The following is a 19518-nucleotide window of genomic DNA, read 5'->3' as shown; positions in this document are numbered from 1 at the left end:
TTAGATAAGATAGAGAACGGATAGATGGGTGGAAGGATGGATGAATAGATATGAGAGATATGATGGAAGGAGGGAAGGATGGATACAGATAATTGATAGATGGATAGAGATAGAGATAGATGTGGATGTATGAATAAATGAGCTTGGGATGGATGGATGGTAGGTAGATAAGATAGATGATATAGATGACAGACTTGTGTAGGTAGGAATTCACAAGATAAAGTCTTTTCCTCTGAGAATCACTGAATCCTTTGACTACAGGCCACATAAGCCCCATTCAAAGAAGTTTTAGATGATTTTATTAAAACAAGCTACAGAGGTTGGATGTTTTGGTGCTGAAGAGGGCACAAAGTGCTACGGAAGAGGAGGGGAACAGCTCTTCTGCTGAAGTCACGTCATAACACGATTGCAAGATTGTCCCTCGCCCAGGCAACCACCTGCAGTGCTGGGAAAAACAGCCAGCAGGAAGAAACTTGCACACACACATACAAAAAAAATAAACCTTTCTCAGAAGCAAATCTGTACAAAAGTTTGGCGGTGAAGTCGAGAGGAAACCGGCTAAATGAAAAAATTGGGAAGAAGAAAACAAAAGGTAACCCTAATCACACCCCACTGTTGTTCTCCGTCCTGCTAAGCTGCTACGAGTTTGCCGAGGAAACGCAAGTTGAGGATCTTGATCCCCCTCTCTGGATTCATGCGGACAATGCCGTCTTCCCCATCAATGCTCAGCAGCTTCCCCATCTCTTCGCGGTCTTCTCCTAGGAGGACCTTGACCTGCAAGGCAGGAGAAGACTCAAGAGCCAGCTGGCTAAAAAGCGAGGCTTCCCCGAGCCTCTCCCTCAAAGGCAGGCCCAGCCAGGCGCAGCCACAGACCCCCCCTGGACTGGGAGCATCTCCCAACAACTGTGTTGACCAGAGGTTCACACTGGGGGTGCCTGACGAATTCAAGGCTAATCCAGCCCCGCCCCTCACGTATCCACTCCCTCCTTTTCCATCTCCTGTTAATGATTTTATTTTCTCTTCTCTGTCACTTTGTATCTTATGATTTTAACGTTTTTTAAAATGTTTATTATGCTGTAAGCTGCCGAGTTATTTGAAAAGAGACAAGCGGTAGATAACTTAGATCAATAGTTAGCTAGCAAGATGATGGAAGGTAGATTAGATTAGATTAGATTAGACTAGACAGACAGACTGACTGACTGAGAGAGAAGGCTGTCTGGTGGAGAATGCTTCCACCTACCACATCATTCTTGGCTGGTGTCACAGGTTCCAGGTGTTCGCTTGAAATGCTGACTACCTTTTCACATTTCTTAATGTAGACTGAACACATCCCGCCCTATCAGGGCAGATAAGGGAGGAAAGAATGGGAGGGAGGGGGGGGGGGAGAAAGAAAACCACCCAGGTGACAATCTGGAAGCATCAATAACAGGAAAACTCACCTACCTCGGATGACAAGATAATCTATCCTTGGCTCTGTGGGAGCCAATCCCTCTCCTTGATCAACACAAAATGGTAGCCATAAAGATGTTCAAGAACCAGGAATAACCCACGAGGGGCTACTTACATTCACGCTACGGATGACTCCGGTCTTCCCCACCACATGGCTGTCCAGGTACGTGTCATGTACTTTGACCTCGATATCAGTGGTGACCCAATCACTGGAGCTCTGCTCAATCCCAGAGCCCGGAGTGTGAGGGTTGTAACCTCCTGGGGAAGGAGCCCCCGGAGTCATAGGGCTATAGGTCACTGGGCTGGGACTGGGGCTAGCCTGGGGGGGGGGGGAGAGAGAGAGAGAGAGAGAGAGAGAGAGATTCCATGAGAAAATCAGGGCCGGTTCTAGGCCGGGGACAGTGAAAGAGACCACTTAATTCCCACCCTTTCAGGCCCTGAATGGACCTACAAGGGGTCACCCATCAACCCACATGCCACTTATGTCCTTGGAGAAGCAGCAAAGATGCCTTTCCAAAAAGGGGCTTGTTTCTTTTTCAAATTTTAAAAACAGTCATCTTCTTTACAGAGGGGCTCTGGGCGGTGTACAGTACAATATTAAAAATTAAAGAGTTTATAAAAGTTAGAAATTTAAGAAGGGGCAAAGACAATTAAAAAACAAGGTGAAAGGAGCATTTTGGGAGGGCTGAGGAGCCCCATGGGCTCCCGACATGAGGCTGTGGAGCTGTTTTAGCTCTTTTTCAGAAGGCCAGGAGAGGGGGGGAAACACCTCACATCTGGCGGGGGGGCGGGAAGAGTATGATGGTTGGAATACTTTAACCAACAGGGCCCACAAACATTTTTCCCTGCCTGACCAGGGGGAACTGGCCAACATAATGGGACAAAGTGAGGTTGGTGTGTGCCTGCACAGAGAGACAACTGATGAGAGTATCAAGCATACCTGGTAAGCCATGGGCGAAGGAGTCGGGTGGTAGCTGGTGGGGGAGTTGGTGTTCTGGTAGCCCACAGGACTCGGTGCCACTTGGTGGAAACTTTGAGGGCTGGGGCTTGGCTGGTAGGACCCCTGAGGAGACGGGACGGTGTACGGAGAGCACTGGTCTGTGTTGTACCTTTGCCAAGACAAGAGGCTTTGTTCAGAGCAGGCAGGGCATCAGACGGACAGGACACCATTTCCCGGATCCAGCACAGTCAGAGGATCAGCAACTCTAAAGGAGAACCTCCAGGGCGGCGTCTCAGAGAGAGACCAATTTGTGAGGTCCTTGGTGCTGAGCTTAGTTTTTCTTTCTTTCTTTCTTTCTTTCTTTCCTTTCTTTCTCTCTCTCTCTTTCTTTCTCTCCCCATCACTCACTTACTTTCTTCAGTCAGTGCTAGAAGTAAACCTCACTCCGTTCTACAACTGATGTTACCTAAATGAAAAGCCTCCAAGAAAACCCCCCAGGCCGAGAAAGAACCAAGGAGCCGAGAGTCCTCCTCCTCTCCCTGCCCTTCTCCTTCGCTCCACAAACCCCACTCCCTTCCAGCACTGGTGATGTTCGCCTAGAGAACGAAAGGTCTGCAAGGAAACAGCCAAGCTCTGAGGACACCGAGGACTCCATAGAGCTTCTTCCCCTGCTTGCCCCCTCCTCCTCCTCCGCTCCACAGACCCCACCACCCTCCAGCACTGATAAGGCCACATACTTGGGTCATGGAACATCTGCAAAGAGACCGCCAAGCGCAGAGAGCACCCAGGAGCCGCAGAGGTGGAACCCAGGACGGCCGTAGGAGGGTTCCCTGAGCCTCTCTGCAAGGGCTCCTGACTCAGCCGGGCTGCTTGTCCTGAGTCAGCCAAACAACACCTGGGCCACCTTCCAGCCAAGAGACGTCAGCGCTGCTGCACTTACATGGCCGGGGTGCCGGGCGTCTGAGGATTGTATGGAGGGTTAACCTGCGGGGAGGAAGGGTCTGGATAGCCTGGGGTCTGGGGGTTGGGGGTCCCCCCGTAGCCTTGGGGTGAAGGCGTTGGCTCGTCGTCAAAGCCGTAGTCAAACTCTTCCTCTGGCCTGTAGAAGAAGCCAAATATCCAGTTCAGCCTCGAGGCTCTGTGCCGGGACCCACCCAGCCCCAGACCAGAAGACCAACCTGGAAGGGGTGTTGGGATCCCAGGCGCCGCTCTGGGCGGGAGTCCGGCTGCCGTCGTGTAAAGGTGTTTGGGAGCCATAGTGCGGCGTCCGGTTTCCTGAAAAACAGACACGCCTCACGTATCACAACCCCCCTTGGAATACAGGTAGCCCTTGACGTGGGCGCATAACAGTTGTGAAATGGGCTGGTCATCTGACGCGTTTGATCACTTGTCATTCTGTGGCTGTCGTGAAGTGAATGCGGAGAGCATTAAACCAACGATGTGGTTGTTAAGTGAACCCACTGTTTGCTATGGCATGGTGGGGCCCCACACTGGCTTGGTCACACCTTTGGCATCTTCAAGCTGCCAAGGTTGAGAGGATGCTCTAAAGCAGGGGTGGGCAAGCAGCGCACCTTTACGACCTGTGTGGACTTCAACTCCCAGAATTCCCATATCTGAGGGGCTGGCACAAAAAAGAGGGGGCCCCACCTATTCTCCAAAGCATCTGAGGGCAGGACAAGAAGCAACGGATGGAAAATAATCAAAGAGAGAAGCAACCTAGAACTAAGGAGCAATTTCCTGACTTTTAGAACAATTAACCAGTGGAACGGCTCGCCACCAGAAGTTGTGAGCGCTCCATCAATGGAAGCTTTTCAGAAGAGACTGGACAGCCATTTGTCTAAACTGATCTAGGGTTTCCTGCCTGAGCAGGGGGTTGGACTAGAAGACCTCCAAGGTCCCTTCTGACTGTTTGTGTTAAACTACTTCCCCTTGCACTACTACACACCTCCTACTATTACTACTACTACAACATCCAGCTGCTTTTCTGCCGGGCTTTTTAGCGGCCTGTTGCTGGGCATGCTAGGGAGAGGCCTTAAAGGGGCCGGGCTCCACCAGCTCAGGTGCCAGTGTCTTCAGGTTGTGGAATTCAACAAATACACGCTGAGGCTTTTGAGGTCAGATGCTAAGAAAGCCACCGACCTCTCCTGGAAGAGAGACAGGGGGGGGCGCCCGCTTTCTTCTACTCACCATCGTGCTGGGTGCCATACATGGGCGTGCGGGAGCCCGAGCCGTACATAGGCGTCTGGGAGCCGTACATGGGGGTCCGTCCAGAGCCAGAGGGCATGCCAGACGGCTTTTTGGAATCTCTGCAAAAGGAGGAACGTGAATGAGTTCGGTCCGATAAAGCTGGCACATCATCCTGTTCGGCTCGGTTGGGTCCCGCGTCTAACCCAGAGCTGCTCCGTCCTACCTGGAGGGCTTCTGAAGCTCTCCCTCCCTCCCTCCCTCCCCGACTCAAATCTGGCTCCCGGCGACTCTTACACGATGGTGAGATGCTCCCGATCCACCGAGATGGTCTGGCACGTGGAGTGCAGCTCTACCCTGGCGGTGGATTCCGTGGCATCCTTGACCATCCCAATGTAGCCTGGAAAAGACAAAGGCAGAGGCTCCACAGGCAGGTGTAGGGGAAGCGGTGTTAAAAGAGGGTTCAGCCTAGAATCTCTACGTAGCCACAAATGAGCAAAGTCCAATTCTGTCGATACTTTTCTAACTCCTAGGACGGGGGTGGGCAACTGTGAACCCTTTACCACCGGTGACTTCAGCTCCCAGAATTCCTGAGCCAGCATAGCTCAGCCTTGAAGCCTTCGGTGTGGGGGAAAAAATCCAGCGTGGTGGCCTCTCACCTTTGTAAGACCCTCGGGAAATCCGCACCGTCTGTCCAATGAGCTCGTTATCCCGGCGCCCCCGGCCTCGGTTCATGCCGCCCCCGCCAAAGCCGCCCCCGCCAAAGCCGCCCCGTGGCCCTGCAGAGGGTAAAAGCAGGCGTGCCAAGAGGCAGGACTTCCCAGGCAGCTCCTGGGGGGGGGGGGTTGGTTGTGTGCATGGGGCCCTTTGCTGAAGACAGGTGTTGGGGCCATTCCAGGCAGGGTGCAAATGTCTTCCTGCTGGGGAAGCAGATCTAACACCTTTCCCCCTGTCCTCTTGGGAGGGCACTGCCATGTGATGGGTCCTGCCCATCTCAGACAAGCACCTAGCTTATTGCTCTAGGGGAGGGACCAGGCGCTGTTTGGACGCCCAGAACTGGACACCCATTTCAAAAGGGTGGGGAGGACTGGACTGCAGCTGCCTCCGAATCAGATTTAACAGATTTGCTTGCTCAGCAAAGCCAATTTCAATCCTCTTCAGCCCACCTCATGCCAGGAAGGACCGATTACCCTCTGGCTCCATCCCTCCTTTGCTTCACTGCTTTCTTCCCTTTCTTCTGGCTGCTGCAATGCCTGCCCTGCCAGTGAGGGGGTGGGATGGTGGGGAGGGGGCTGCCCCCCTCCTTCTACCCACCTCCAGAGCTGGGATGCATAGGGCTGCTCATCCGAGGACTCATGGGCATGAAGCCGCCGGCCGTGACGTTGGTGACATCCCGGGGCTGCCAAAAGGAAATTCAGTTTGCTCTAGTGCTGAAGGCACCAGGACAGAAGGCAGCTCTAGTCCCGCCTGAAGCATGAAAAGGGGCTGGTTGACTTTGGACCCATCGCCAGGTGAGGGTGAATTCTAGTCCCAACTTAGGCATGAAAGCCAACTGGGCAACTTTGGGCTAATCACCAGGAGACTGTGAATTCTAGTCCTGCCTTAGGAAGGAAAGCCAGCTGGGTGACTTTGGGCAGGCCACCTCACAGGGTTGATGTTATGGGGAAAATAGGAGGAGGAATAGGTTATTGGGTAAGTTTCCCACCTTGACATTGATTAAAACAATAAAGGCAATGAATAAATAAATAAATAAGTGGATTTAACAGACAGCTTGCCTAGCCCCTCCCCCCACCTAGCCAAATTTTAGGCCAGTTACGAGCAGCCTAACAGCCAGAGGTGGACGGGGCTGCCTCACCTTGGACCCCCCCGCCAGAATCAAATGCTTGGTCTTGCAGACGAACATCCCTCCGTTCTCCACCAGCTTCTTGCAGTGCAGGAAAGCAAAGCCCCGGAAGATGTGCCGAATCTCCCCCTCGCGGCCCTGGAAGGAGAGACCGAGACGGATCGACAAGTCACAAGTTACTCCGTTCAGCAACCGCTCAAAGTTACCTCAAGACTGAAAAGAAGGTCCTCACACCTATAACCGTTGCACCTCAAATATTGAAATACTGCGATCATGTCGACACCCACCCACCAGTCCTTCTTTTCATTAAAGCAGGGGTCTTCAAACTTGGCCCTTTTATGACTTGTGGACTCCCAGAATTCCTCAGCCAGCCAGTTGAAGTCCACAAGTCATAAAAGGGCCAGGTTTGAAGACCCCCTTCATTAAAGGGATGAAGCCGGCCAGTGAGAGACATTTCTCCCCTTGCGGTGCAGACACAGCTCGACCGGGTGGGTGGGTGGCTCACCGAATGAGACCCTTCAATGACCTTCACGATGTCCTTCACATGGATATTGTTCTGCTCCGAGTCCAGGGATACTGCAAAGCGGTTGTCCTTCTTCCGATTCACCGCCTGGTGCCGGACAGTCACCAGTTGGTTGTTCATGCTCAGGACCTGAGTGGGGAAGAGAAGAGACCGAGGCTTAGAGCCAGGCTCTAGGGGGTCCAATGACACACACCCCGGGCAGATTTTGGGGGATTCTTCCCCATATCAGTCTTGATTAACAGCAGCCAAAGAGTCACGGGGTGGCAATTCCTGAATCTGAACACAATCTGGAAGTGTCACAGGCCCACCTGGAAGGTCTCGCGTTCCAGGCGCACAATGACCCCAACTGTCTGGGGGTCCAGCAAGATGAGTTCTCCTAGCTCGTGCTGGCCCCCCACATCCACACCGGAGGCGGTCTCGGAACAGAGCTGAAGGTCTCGGGGGAGAACTTTGAGCTGTGGAGGGCGAGAGACACAGTGGTTAACTGTTTCTTTCACGACCCAACTAGGTAACAACATCAGTGTTAGAAGGGAGTGGGGTTTGCTCTCTGTTTATATACTAGCAGCTTGCCCTATCTGTGTGGGTGGGGTGATGTTTTTTTCTTGGTAGTGAAACAGAGAGCACCCACCCCACCCCCCACTCCCTTCTAACACTGATAACATTCCCTAGTTGGGTCACAAAACGTCAGCAAAGAAACAAACACCCTCAGAGATACAAGGACCCCACAATCCCCCTCTCCCCTTCTCCTCCAGCCCGAGCACCGCGCCAGACCCATAACTCAAGAGGCCCCAAAGGGGCCCCTCCAAATTCTGCTGGGCCACTCACCTCGTGCATTGTCAGGTCAGAGAAGAGGATGATAAAGTTCTCCTCCACACGGACAATCAGTCCCGTGTCGCCTTCAAAGCGCCCAGCGATGACCTTCACGTGATCCCCCGTTTTGAAGTATTTGCGCAGCTCCTGAGCTGGGAACTCCAGCATATCCTGGGGAGGGAGGGCAACAAAAGAGGAGAGGAGGGGGACAAGAGCTCTCCCTGCAATAAGTGTGTGTGTGTGTGTGGGGGGGTGTGTTTCTTTGCTGGATGGGAAAGGAGGGTCTGGCCCTTGCAGAGCTCAAAGGTCGAGGTTTTGGCAGAGAAATTCCAAGGGTTACAGCAGATTTTTTTCAGCCTTAGCAACTTTTAAGGTTTGTGAACTTGAGCTCCCAGAATTGAAGTCCACTCATCTGGCTGGGGAATTCTGGAAGTTGAAGTCCACAAGTCATAAAAGGGCCGAGTCTGAAGACCCCTGGGTTAAGAGCTCCCTACCTTGAGGTCTTCATGCCTGGGCATGATGGTGATCTTGTTCCCGTCGACGCTCAGGATCTTGCCCTGCAGATTGATCAACTCCCCTTCGCACACCTCCACGTTGTCTCCCGGCTGGAAGTTGTGTTCCCGTTCCTTTCCTGAAACCACAACAGGAAGGGATGAGGACGAGCCGTCCAGAGGCCTCCCTCGAGGGCCTTCCGACGGGGAGAGGAGAAAAGGGGGCCTGGTCATGGCTGAGCACGTGGATCGCCTGATCTCCTCCTCCCAGGAGCCCTGAAGGACCTGCTGTAGCCACGTAGCGTCTCCTTGGGAGGAAAGGCAGGCGAAGGTGGCAGGGGACGCACCTGTGCTCTCGGTCACCACTTCCAAGTCGATCCCTTCAGGCTGGTCCTCAAATTTCTCCAGCTCGGATAAAGTGGGCTTCACTCCTTCGGTGATCTGAAGTCGGAAAAAGAGCCAGCGACTGGGGAGGGGGGAAATTAACCCAGGGAGGAGCCTAAAGACAGGAACCAGAACTGGATCCCAGGCCGGCAACGCTCCTTTTGCCGATAGAAGAGAATTTTTGTGGTAAAGGGGAGGAGGAGGAGGAAGACTGAGCTCTCCTTGATGCTCTCTGTTGATATACTACTGGCAGTCTACTCAGTAGCGGCACTGATGACGTGACCTAGTTTGGCAATGCAACGTCTGCAAGGAAACCACCAAGGACCCCACAGTCCCCCTCCTCCCCTTCTTTCCTGCTTCCCTCCCAGAAGCTCCACACCCTTCCAGCACTGGAAAACGTTAAAAATGAAGAAGAGGCCAGATGAAAAGGGACGATAGGCATGTTGGTCTGCCAATTACTGGTCCGTGGGCCATGAACTCCCATCCCGGGCTCCAGAGACGAATCCTCCCCCCGAGCAGCCCCCGCTCTCACCACAGCCAGCATGGCAAAGCTCTTGAAGAGAAAACCCTTCCGGCTGTAGCGGTTCCCTTCGAAGATGAGGAAGTCCCCGTCGGAGGCCACATCGCCGCCCAAAGACCTGGATGGTGGGAGACAGGCTTGGTGGGAAAGCCCCCGCTGGGGGGGGGAGGGGGGACTGGAGGGAAACTCAGGCTTAAGTCGACTCAGAGCAGCTTCTCCACACAACAGGATAACGAGAGTTGAAAGAGACCTTGGAGGTCATCTAGTCCAGCCTCTTGCTCAGGCAGGAGACCTTCTGCCACTTCAGTCAAATGGCCGTCCAGTCTCTTAAGTGAATCGCTACAGTTGTTAAGGGTCCCCCGGCTGTTAAGTGGATCTGGCTTCCCCACTGACTTTGCTCGCCGGAAGGTCGCCAAAGGGGACCCCGTGACCTTGGGACGCTGCGACCGTCATAAACGTGAGCCTGTTGCCAAGCGTCCGAATTTTGATCCCGTGACGATGGATCACGGCGCAAAGGTCGTCCGCATGAAACACGGTCGTAAGTCCCTTTCTTCGGTGCCGTTGTAACTGAGCGGTCGCTAAGCGAGTGGCCGAGGACTAGCTGTACCCGGTTCCTGCCGCCCTCCCCTCTGCCCGTCACTACGCCGGGCCGCCCAGCAGTTCTGGGTTCTTTGGCTCCGTCTGGCTTTCCCGAGGCCGGCCCTGAGCCTGGCCCTCCCCCCACCTCCAGCCCGAGAGGCTCACCGGATCTTTTCCGCATCAAAGAGACGCTGTGGGGGACGCTTGAATTTCTTCCACTTCGCCACCCAATCTTTCTGCAAGGGAAAGAGAGATTTGGACTGAAATCTTCGGAAAAGGGGCCACGACATAGGATCCTTTCCCTTTTGCATTTTACTGTTCAACAACGGCCTCTCTAGGGCTTTGACTTTAGCCTTCTTTGTATCCGTCCCTTACCACCTTCGGTGATCTGGAGAAAGAGAACAAATTATCCAACTGGGATGATGGGAGGCTATTGGAAATAATGTCTGAAATAACGCCACGGCCGTCTTGTAACACTGAAGACCGAGCAACTGCTTCAACCCCAAAGGCACCCAAACGTAACAACGGTTAAGACAGAAAAATTAAAGCTTGGCAGGATGTGAAAAAGGCTCGACGTATTTCAATCTGGAGGACTTCCTGGAAGGTCACACATCACCCACCTGGCTCATGCGAGCTTTGATGCGATCAAAATCGATGCGAGGGATCATCTTGAGCGAGATCTGATTCTGGCTGGGCTCCACGTAGTCTACCTAACACCGAAAGAAGGAAGTGGCTCTGGTCAGGGCGGAGGGCCTCCGAGGAGAAGACAAAACACAGGTAGTCCTCAACTCAGGACCACAACTGAGCAAGGGGTTGGACTAGAAGACCTCCAAGGTCCCTTCCAACTCTCTTCTGATTGGGTTAGTTCCCTCTTCAGTCTTTAAACAGGAGGAAACTTGTAGATGTCACAGCCTTTACAATTATTATTATTATTATTGTTGTTATTCCCAAAATTTATGTTGCTAAGTGAGAAATCTGTTAAGTGAGTTCTGCCCCATTTTACGACTTTTCTTTCCAGATGTGTTAAGTGAACCACTGCAGCTGTGAATTGAGTAACACGGTTGTTAAATGAATCTGGGTTTTCCCCACTGACTTTGCTTGTTAAAAGGTTGCAAAAGGGGGACCAGTTGGCCAGTGTCCAGATTTTGATCCCATGATCACCAGAATGCTGCAACGGTCGTAAGTGTGAAAAATGGTCATAAGTCACTTTTTTCAGTGCCGTTGTAATTTCGAACAGTTACTAAATGAACTGTTGTAAATCGAGGACTCCCTGTAGGTCCCTAACAAGTCTTCCCTTCATCCGGTAAGTTTCTCCCACGCTCCAGAAATATCTTCCGAAAGGGGTTAAAGTTATCCAGTTTCCCTCGGAAAAATGCCAGATCTGAACTGGGCTCACCTGAGCGATGTCACCTTTGTAGATTCCCCTCTTGAGTCGCACCCAGGATTTGGGCTTGAGGTTGGTCATCTCTTTCACCACCTTCAGGACGTCGGTCATCTCCTTGATGGGCACCATCTGCTGGTTCCAGTAGCCCATCCGGAGGTTGCCCACCCCTTCGATGGCCTGCTTCACGTGGGTCTGCTTGTAGGCCTCCACGTAGATGTAGCCCTTCACGTGCTCAGGAGCGACCACCGACTTGATCTGCAAGGGCTGCGAAGACACGCCAGCAGGGAGGGGGAGAAATCAGGCAGGCCAGGGCAAGAGCTGCGAAGATGCAGCAAGAAGCTTTCCCCACTGTTAGCGCCAGAAACGCCCAAAAGGTCCCCATGCGTGAGACGGCAGGTTCAAGTGACTTTAGGCCAATCACCAGGAGACGGTGAGTTCTAGTCCTGCCTTAGGCGTGGAAGCCAGCTGGGTGACTCTGGGCCAGTTCCTCTTTCTGCCCCATCGAAGAATTGTAGGGAAAAGATAAGGAGGGGGCATTGTGTTTGTTCGCTGCCAGTTGTTGATAACAATTGTAACGGCTAGATATAAATAAAATCGGGCACAAGGAGAGTGAAAGGGTTTTGTGTACAAGGAGCGACTGCTCTGCTCTTTCTCCACTGATCTTTCAAAACAGGATAAGGCCTTCCAAACTCTTAGCCATGCTCCGGCATGTAGCCAGAAGGTTCAGGAAAGACTCCTAATTTTATGGCCGGGCAGCCATGTCAAAAAGGGCCAAAGACTTATGAATGGACGTGGGTCTCCCGTATCCAGGGGCAAACAGGCCTCCTTCTCCACCTCCCACCCCACTTACTGTGTCTGTAAACTGGTAGGCGATGAACTTCCTCATCAGGGCGACTGCGGTGGAGCGCTCCTCTCCAATCTTGAGGGGGAACACAAGAGAAGCCAACGGTGGCAATGTGGCTCCAGGGAGGCCCGTGGGCCACCTGACCTCCCCCCCACCGTTCAGGTCAGCAGCACTCTTCAAGGCGCTTCGGGGTGGAAAGGATTAGCCGGTGACATCACCATTGCCTGGGGGACGCCCATGGGGGCTCTGTTCATGTCCCCATCAAGACAGCTGGAGCGAGTGGCGGGAGCTCCCCCACACACACTCGGGACTCGAACGCGGGCTTGCTAACCTCCAACCCACCGTCCTAACCGCATGAGCCACGGTGCTCCTGCCACCTGACCTGGTCAAAGCAGCCGCTTCATGAAGATAACCGAGTTTGTCTCCTTACAAAATTTATTGGCCACCCATCTCACCACAGGGGGACTCTGAGCAGCCCACAGTATGCAGTTAAAATGTAAGAAGTCATTAAAAGCAAGGACACATGGGAGGGGGAGGCAGAGTGGGGCGGGGAGGTGGGACTTGTTATAACTCAACCACCTCCTTTGTGCTGTTCCCCCCACTGGGGCCCCTGCTAATCCTGACCCACAAAGACTTACCTTACATTTCACCGTCCAAAGGTTGGGGTCCCTGAATGGGGGGGGGAGAGAGAAAACAAAGCCCGTAAGGTTGGTTTGTCGCATTCAACAAGCAGTTCCTGCTTCTTGGGCTGACTCAAGGCGTCTTGGCTCGGCCACTTCAGCCATCCCCACCGCTGCCCTGTGGCCCCCACAAACTCCGTGCAACACCCCGCAGGTAAAATCCGCCGTCTCTTACTTGACTCCCGGCAGCAGCTGCTGTTGGGTGATGTCATCAGAAAGCTCGTCGGATCCGCCATACACACTAGAGACCAAAGGAAAAACAAACTGTGGCTGAAAGGCCGGGAGAACCCAGGAGACGGGACCGCCGATCAGGAGCCAAAAGGGACTCTTGGCAGAGGAGATGCCCCTACTCACGTCTCGCCCACCGAAGACTTGGCATATTTCTTCATGTAATACTCGCCCAGCTCTTCCTCTCTTTGGTCCCTGCAAGGGGGGGGGGGGGAGAGAACAGAGAAGCAGGAAAAAAGAAGAATGAAACACATGGTTGTAAGTCCCCCTATGACTGGGAGCTGTACACATGGGTGGGCGTTCTAGCTTGTTATTGTGTTTTATTAAACTACATGCCATCCAGCTTGCTTTCGCACAACTCTAGGCGGCTTTCAATCTGCCAAATCTATATTATAGATTAAAAGTAAGACAATAAAGTCATCGAGTTCATAGCTAAGATACGTGGTGGTGGGGATATGTAATGGATCATCTATTTAATCCAAGATTCCCCAAACGTGGCAACCCTCATGTAGGGAGCCCAGAGAAGCATGCAGCCGTGGGGATGGTAAGTCCCCTGAAAGCCCACCTTTTAACTAACTTTCATGGTTTTCATCACTCTTGCCTCCTTCTAAACTTTTATCTTTTACGTACTGTTTTTATATTTTGACATTTTATTGTACAGCGCTCTCAGAGTCCCTCTTTGAGGGAGAATGGAAGGTTCAGAAATGTAAAAATAAACAAACAATAAAATAAATAAAAGCAGGCAAAACTATAGGCAACACGCAAATGGCTTGTCTAAACATTTAATAATGGCGTTATTTAGATGTGAACTGAAACACAGAACTGAGCCCTGTTCCTCCCTCCTTCTCCCCTCCCCTCCCCTCTTACCTCCACAAGTTCTGCAGTCTTCGGGCTCCGGAGCGGTCTTCGTCCAGCACCACATTGTCGATGTTGGAGGCTAAGAAAAGAGACAGAAGTGGGCAAGGGGCAAGAGAGGAAGGAGGAGCAGAGAGGCAGTGGGCAATTTTGAGGAGAGAGCCGAAGAAGGGAGGACCAGCAGCTTCCAGATGTGAAGTTTGGTGGCTGGGACGGCCTCACTGCTCTCTGCGAACTCTAGAACGCTTGCTCAGGAGAAGGAGGAAGCAAGGAAGAAGGTAGGAAGAAAAGAGAGAGGGAGACTTTTGCAGCCCTTGCAGCAGCCCAGGAAGCTGCTGACAGTTGCAGCTGGGCCTGCCCTGTTTCTGCGCACCGATGCCAGGTTGGCCTTATCAGAATATTAAGGAGAGAGAGAGGCTTTTAGGCAGAAAAGCAGCTGCCAGCTTGCGAGGGGATGTTTGCACACCCGGAAGTCCCTGCGCGTAGAAAAGAGGCATGCAAAGAGAAGCGACTGAGTTGAAGCCGGACTCTTGGTCTATGCACGGAGATTGACTGGCGCTCAAGGAGCCTCAGGTGGGACCGCCCTGCAGATCTCGCAGGCAGTTTCTGAATGCCACTGGACACCCAAACCCTCGGAAGACCCCCCTGCGCTACCTGCAGCAGCTAAGCCCACGGGTGGGGCGCCCTTCCCCTCCCCCCCCCACGGTCCCCCATTCATTTCGTCCCACCTGGCTGAAACGAAGCAGAGAAGGAAGGCAGCTGGCGGAGAGGAGAGGAGAGGAGCTGGAATGGAGAGGAGAAAAACAAAAAAGTGCCTTACCTTCGATTTCTTCTGCTCAGGAGGAGGAGGTGGTGGTGGTGGTGGAAAGGCGGACAGTATGAGCCAAATAATACCATCAAAACCAACCACAGGGTGGAGGTGAATGGGGAACAGAAAAGCGGAAGGAACAAAATTAAGATGAGGCACAAACCAAGCAGAAGCGAATGAGATGCACGGAAACGCAAAGGAGAAGCCACCAAGAAGGGGGGGAGAGGGAAGTGCTGGGGGGTAGCGGGGGGGGGGGGGCAAGGGCCAGGACCCAGGGAGGGCAGGTGTGTGTGTGGGGGGGGTATCTTAGAGGCGCTCGGTCACCGCCTCTTGCATTCTGTCAGCTACCGCTCAGATTAGACCCTTGTGCATCTCTGCAACCAAAGACTCGTTCGTAGTTTTAACCCAGCCTAAGGACCACCATTTTTATAGAAACATTTGGGTTTTACAGGTGGGGAAGTGGTTGCAGACATCCGAGAGGGGAGAAGAGACCATTTCTAGCTCTGACAGGAGAAAGGGGGGAAAAAAAGACACAAACTTTTGAAAAGTAGTCAACAGACTTTAGGAAGTGCGTTGGAACAGGAGAAACATTCCCCAATCATAATAGGAGGGAAATAGAAACCTATTGAAAAGACAGCTGGTTAAATTTCTTTCAGCTGGTGGAAAACCACTCCCGAGAGCCAGGCGCCCTGCAAGGCACTGAGATTTTGCTCCCAGCCAGCCTCCTGGAAGTTTGAATCCCGCCTATTTAGGGAGTGCCCAGTGGGGAAGGTAGGTGAAAGAGAACAGGAACCCCATCAAAACAGGGACTTAGAGGAAAAGGTATGCCGGACTAGTACACCTGCAAGGTCTCGATTGATCCTAACCTCTAGAGCTCTCCGAATCTCAGATATCAGCACACGAAGCTGGTTGGCCCTACCTTTCTCCAGGATGTCTTCTGCTCCGTCCTCCCACTGATCTTCATCTTCGTACTCATCATCAACATCTGGAAACAAAGAGAACGGGGGAAACTCGCACTGTGAGGAACAGTAAGAACTTGGTTTCTTTTTGTATACGACGTGTATCTTCAATTCTCCAACACAACTAAGCCCAAAATGTCCGTTGCTAAGCAAGGCAGTCGAGTGAATTTTGCCCCAATTGATGACTTTTTTTGCCACGGTTGTTAAGTGGCTGTTGTTAACACTGCAGTTGTTAAGTTAATAACATGATCGATAAATGAATCTGCCTTTCCCATTGACTTTACTTATTGGAAGGTTGCAAAAGGGGATCACATGACCCCAGGATGCTGTAATTGTATGAATATATGCCAAATTTTGATCGGGTGACCACAGGGATGCTGCAACGGTCCTAAGTGTGAAAAATGATCCTAAGTCCCTTTTTCCAGTGATGTTGTAACTTTGGTCATGAAACAAATGGTCATAAGTGGAGGACCTAAATTCTGCACTACTACACCCGAACCATTAAGGCGGGGAGTCTTTACCCGCTTCGTCCAAAATAAAGCCTCCGTGTCTGGGTTTTTTTGCAGGCCGATCATCATCTTCGTCTTCCTCCTCGTCGTATTCATCTTCCTCCTCCTCCTCCTCCTCCTCCACTTCTTCTTTCTCGCTCCCTACAATGCTGCCCCGCTCTTCTGCCTGCAGGTAGAAGGGAGAGCCCGTCTGGCTAAGCCAAAGCTCGTCGTCAGCAGCTTTCCTGGGAAGGAAGGACTGGCTCCCACGTCTGGCAAAGGGGAACTTCGAACCCCAATTCCGGGCTCACCTCATTCTCCTCCGCCTCCTCAGGCTCGCTGCTGCGCTCGCTCTCATTTTCGGAGAAGTTGCTGTCTTCGCTGTCGGACATCTTGACCGCGCTCCCTGACCGTGGGAGAAGCGCAGAGGGAAAATTTTGATGGGCCTGATGGGGCAGGAGGTCGGCTCAAACTGGGACACAGCAAAGAAAGACCCTGGGCGCAAAGGCTACCATGTAATGTTTCTCTCACCCGGCGAGGGATAAGACAGTGAGCCAGTTTGGCCTGGTGCAAGGGTCCCCAGACCGTGGGCTGCGGGCCACTACTGACCCTATCTGGAATTGGGCCACGCGCATAGTGGGCCAGCGAGCGTGGGCATTCAGCCCTTGTGCAAGAAGCAGTGGGCCGTTGCACAAGTTGAGCTGCGTGCACCAACCTGCCGCTCGGACGGCCCAGTTCCCCTCCCCCCACCCCCCAGCCAGACCACCAACCTGGTCCAGTGGTGAAGGCGCCAGGCTAGAAAGTGAGAGATGGTAAGTTCTAGTCCCTCCTTAGGCGTGAAAGCCAGCCGGGTGACTTTGGGCCAATCACCAGGAGACGGTGATAGAATAGAATAGAGCTGGGAGGTCTTCTAGTCCAACCCCTTGCTCAAGCAGGAGAGCCTAAACTGAAATACTCCACTCCAGAAAGCCGGCTGGGTGACTCTGGCCCAGTCCCTCTCTCTCTGGGTTGTTGTGGTGGGGAAAATCGGAGGAAGGAGGAATGCTAGATATGTTCTCCACCGGGAGCCATTTATAAAAACAATGAAGACGGGATACAAACAAGCAAACAAATGAACAACCTACAGTGCCGCCCCCTCCCCCGGCCTCTGGACTCCTGATTTCCTACCGAAGGCCGTAGAAAAAAGAATATCGCCTTGTCAAACATATTCAATTTTTATACCTTTTAAAGAATTATTAGAGTGTTTATGCTGTTACTTTGTGCTTTGTCCATCTTGAAATCAATGGACCCGCAAAGAAAAGAACCTTTGGGGGAGGGGCAGCCCAGCAACGTCTGGCCGGAAGAGAGCTGGCGGCTGGGGATGATGGGCATCGCAGTCCCGGCCTTTGAGAGGGTGGGGCCGCCCCGCAGGGGAGGATAGGACTTGCGGCTCGGAGGAGACCGGGGAGAATGGGGAGTGTAGTCCAGCGCCCTTGGGGAGCACCGGGCGCATGGCTGGGGAGGATGGGAGCTGTAATCCAAGAGATCTGCCACGCGGGCGGGGCTCCGGAGGGGGGGTCAAAGGTCGTTCCAGTTCTCCTCGGCGCCGCTTACCAGGTCCTCGGTCGCTCGGCCGGCGGCCCCAGCGGTCGGGGTGCCTCACCCGGCTTCCTCCTCCACGAGAGGGGCGAACAGGGGCGACTTGAAGGAAAGCAAAGGCCCCCGCCTCCTAACGCGGAGATCCCGCCGAGTCCCGCGAGACTCGGAGAAGAGCGCGTCATGGGGAAGACGGCGCGCTGATTCGACAGGAGGCTCCCGCGGGTCTGGGACGGATGACGTAGAACGGGCCGCTCTAGGCCGGCGCCTGTCTCCTCGCTCGCTCCTCAGAACCCACGCCCGAAGTAGGTGGCGGTTCCATTTTCCAGCCGGCGGGCCGTGACGTAAAGGGTGCTGATTGGTTATCTTGGGGCAAGCGGCCCAGCCAATGGCAGAGCTCGGATGCAGCGGCTGGGTGCCATCTGGACCGGGATGCGCATCCCTCGCGCAGGGCGAGAGTGGCAGGTGGTAATTCCCATCAGCCGCAGCTGGGGATGATGGGAGTCAGGCTCCAATATTCAATAAATAATTTTAAATTAAGAAATGTAAGATATAAAGTACAATAAATGCAATAAATAAATGAGAAAGAAAGAAAGAAAGAAAGAAAGAAAGAAAGAAAGAAAGAAAGAAAGAAAGAAAGAAAGAAAGAAAGAAAGAAAGAAAGAAAGAAAGAAAGAAAGAAAGAAGGCACCTAGTGGAAGTTGGGCAGTCAAGACCCTCTGGGAGCTTGGACGGAAGTTAAGCTCAGCCAGAGAAGCCTCCTGGAGGACTTGGAGCCAGCTGCCCTCTTGAACCCTGGTCCACCTCACAGGGTTGTTGTGGGGGGCATTGCACAAAAACCACATTGAGCTGCTAGAGAAAGGACAGGACAGGATGCCAGTCCAGCAATGATGCAGAATAAAATGAGCATGAGGGAGTTTGCAGGTGCTTTTTGTGTTACTTTGGGCTTGTGGAGCTTCTTGAAGTCAACCAGCCCAGCCTTGGGCTTCGGGCAGTATCTCCTCAGAAAGCCATTCCTTCCACTGCCCCCCCCTCTGCCTTTGCCACCCTTTGCCTTCAATTAAAAAACCCCATTAACAGACAAAACACAGCATGATCTCTACTAGCCCCTCCTCCTCTTTCTTTGGATCAGCCTTCCTCAAGAAATGTCCTCCTGAAGTGAGATCACAATATGCATCATCCCCAGCCAGCATGACTAAGGGACTAGATCGTCCCCCCTCCCATTAGTAGGGGGACAATGAAGTCGCCCACATTTAGACCTCGATATACCAATAACTACAGTTGGATCATAGTATTATATGATTCCTTTTGGATAGGGCTGAATCACACAATCTAAGGCAGGGGTGTCCCAACTGTGACAACTTTTAAGACTTGTGGACTTCAACTCCCAGAATTCCCTAGCCAGTAAATCATGGACTACCTTATTTATTCCCATCTCCAAGTTCTTGATGTAAAAGGTATAAACCTTGAGCAACTCAGCTTCAAGTTACCTAAGCCCTCTTTTTTCTCGATAGGCCTAGCGATCTGCTGATCAATGGAATCATTATTGTTTTATTGTTATTATAGTTGTATGCGATATAAAAATATTTGTTTTCCTTTGTTTTTATTGGCATTATAGTTTATACAGCTTCTATAATTCCATCTGATTTGTTGGACTGAAGCCCCATAACAAAATCTGCAACAAAAAGAAAGGCATAAACAAAATGGTTTTTTTCCCCCCGGTAGCCATTGAAGGATAGCAGTTGGGAATTGACAGAGAGCTGACCAATCACAAATCACTAATTTTTCTCCTCCATCCTTTTGAGTTTCCTTTCACCTGGAAAAATAGAAAAGCAAAATTCACAGGGATGCAAGACCACGATGGCTCCCCTCCCTCCCTCCTTTGACAAACAAAACTCAGCTACCTGGAGGATAGGTTTTCTTGGGGAAATAAACTTCTGAGGACCATAAGGTCCTGCCCTCACCTGCCCCACA

At 52.4% G+C, this 19518-nt stretch overlaps 1 protein-coding gene across 2 annotated transcripts; it reads right to left on the bottom strand.

Moving 5' to 3' along the window:
- Window positions 1-282: 282 nt before the first annotated feature.
- Window positions 283-17695, bottom strand: SUPT5H (SPT5 homolog, DSIF elongation factor subunit). 2 transcript variants are annotated; one of them, XM_081335057.1, is made up of 30 exons: window positions 17563-17695; window positions 16281-16375; window positions 16003-16156; window positions 15442-15507; window positions 14535-14546; window positions 13727-13796; window positions 12986-13054; window positions 12807-12872; window positions 12590-12620; window positions 11958-12026; window positions 11120-11371; window positions 10344-10433; window positions 9889-9959; window positions 9157-9262; window positions 8588-8681; window positions 8244-8380; window positions 7765-7920; window positions 7248-7394; window positions 6922-7068; window positions 6429-6554; window positions 5888-5972; window positions 5233-5352; window positions 4871-4973; window positions 4577-4695; window positions 3568-3664; window positions 3330-3488; window positions 2390-2558; window positions 1565-1768; window positions 1241-1336; window positions 283-774 (listed from the first exon to the last, which is right to left on the bottom strand). In XM_081335057.1, the coding sequence occupies exons 2-30, from the start codon at window positions 16359-16361 to the stop codon at window positions 631-633; spliced, it is 3240 nt and encodes a 1079-aa protein (XP_081191183.1). In that variant the 5' UTR covers window positions 16362-16375; window positions 17563-17695; the 3' UTR covers window positions 283-630. The 2 variants fall into 2 exon arrangements, with proteins under 2 accessions (XP_081191183.1, XP_081191182.1); XM_081335056.1 differs by lacking the exon at window positions 17563-17695 and having other exon boundaries at window positions 16281-16694.
- Between the last annotated feature and the right edge of the window lie 1823 nt (window positions 17696-19518).

The sequence above is a fragment of the Vipera berus genome (genome assembly GCF_964194415.1).
Source record: "Vipera berus genome assembly, chromosome: 9".
Classification (NCBI taxonomy): Eukaryota; Metazoa; Chordata; class Lepidosauria; order Squamata; family Viperidae; genus Vipera; species Vipera berus.
The sequence above is the reverse complement of the archived record's forward strand: the minus strand, read 5'-3'. Positions and strand labels throughout refer to the sequence as shown.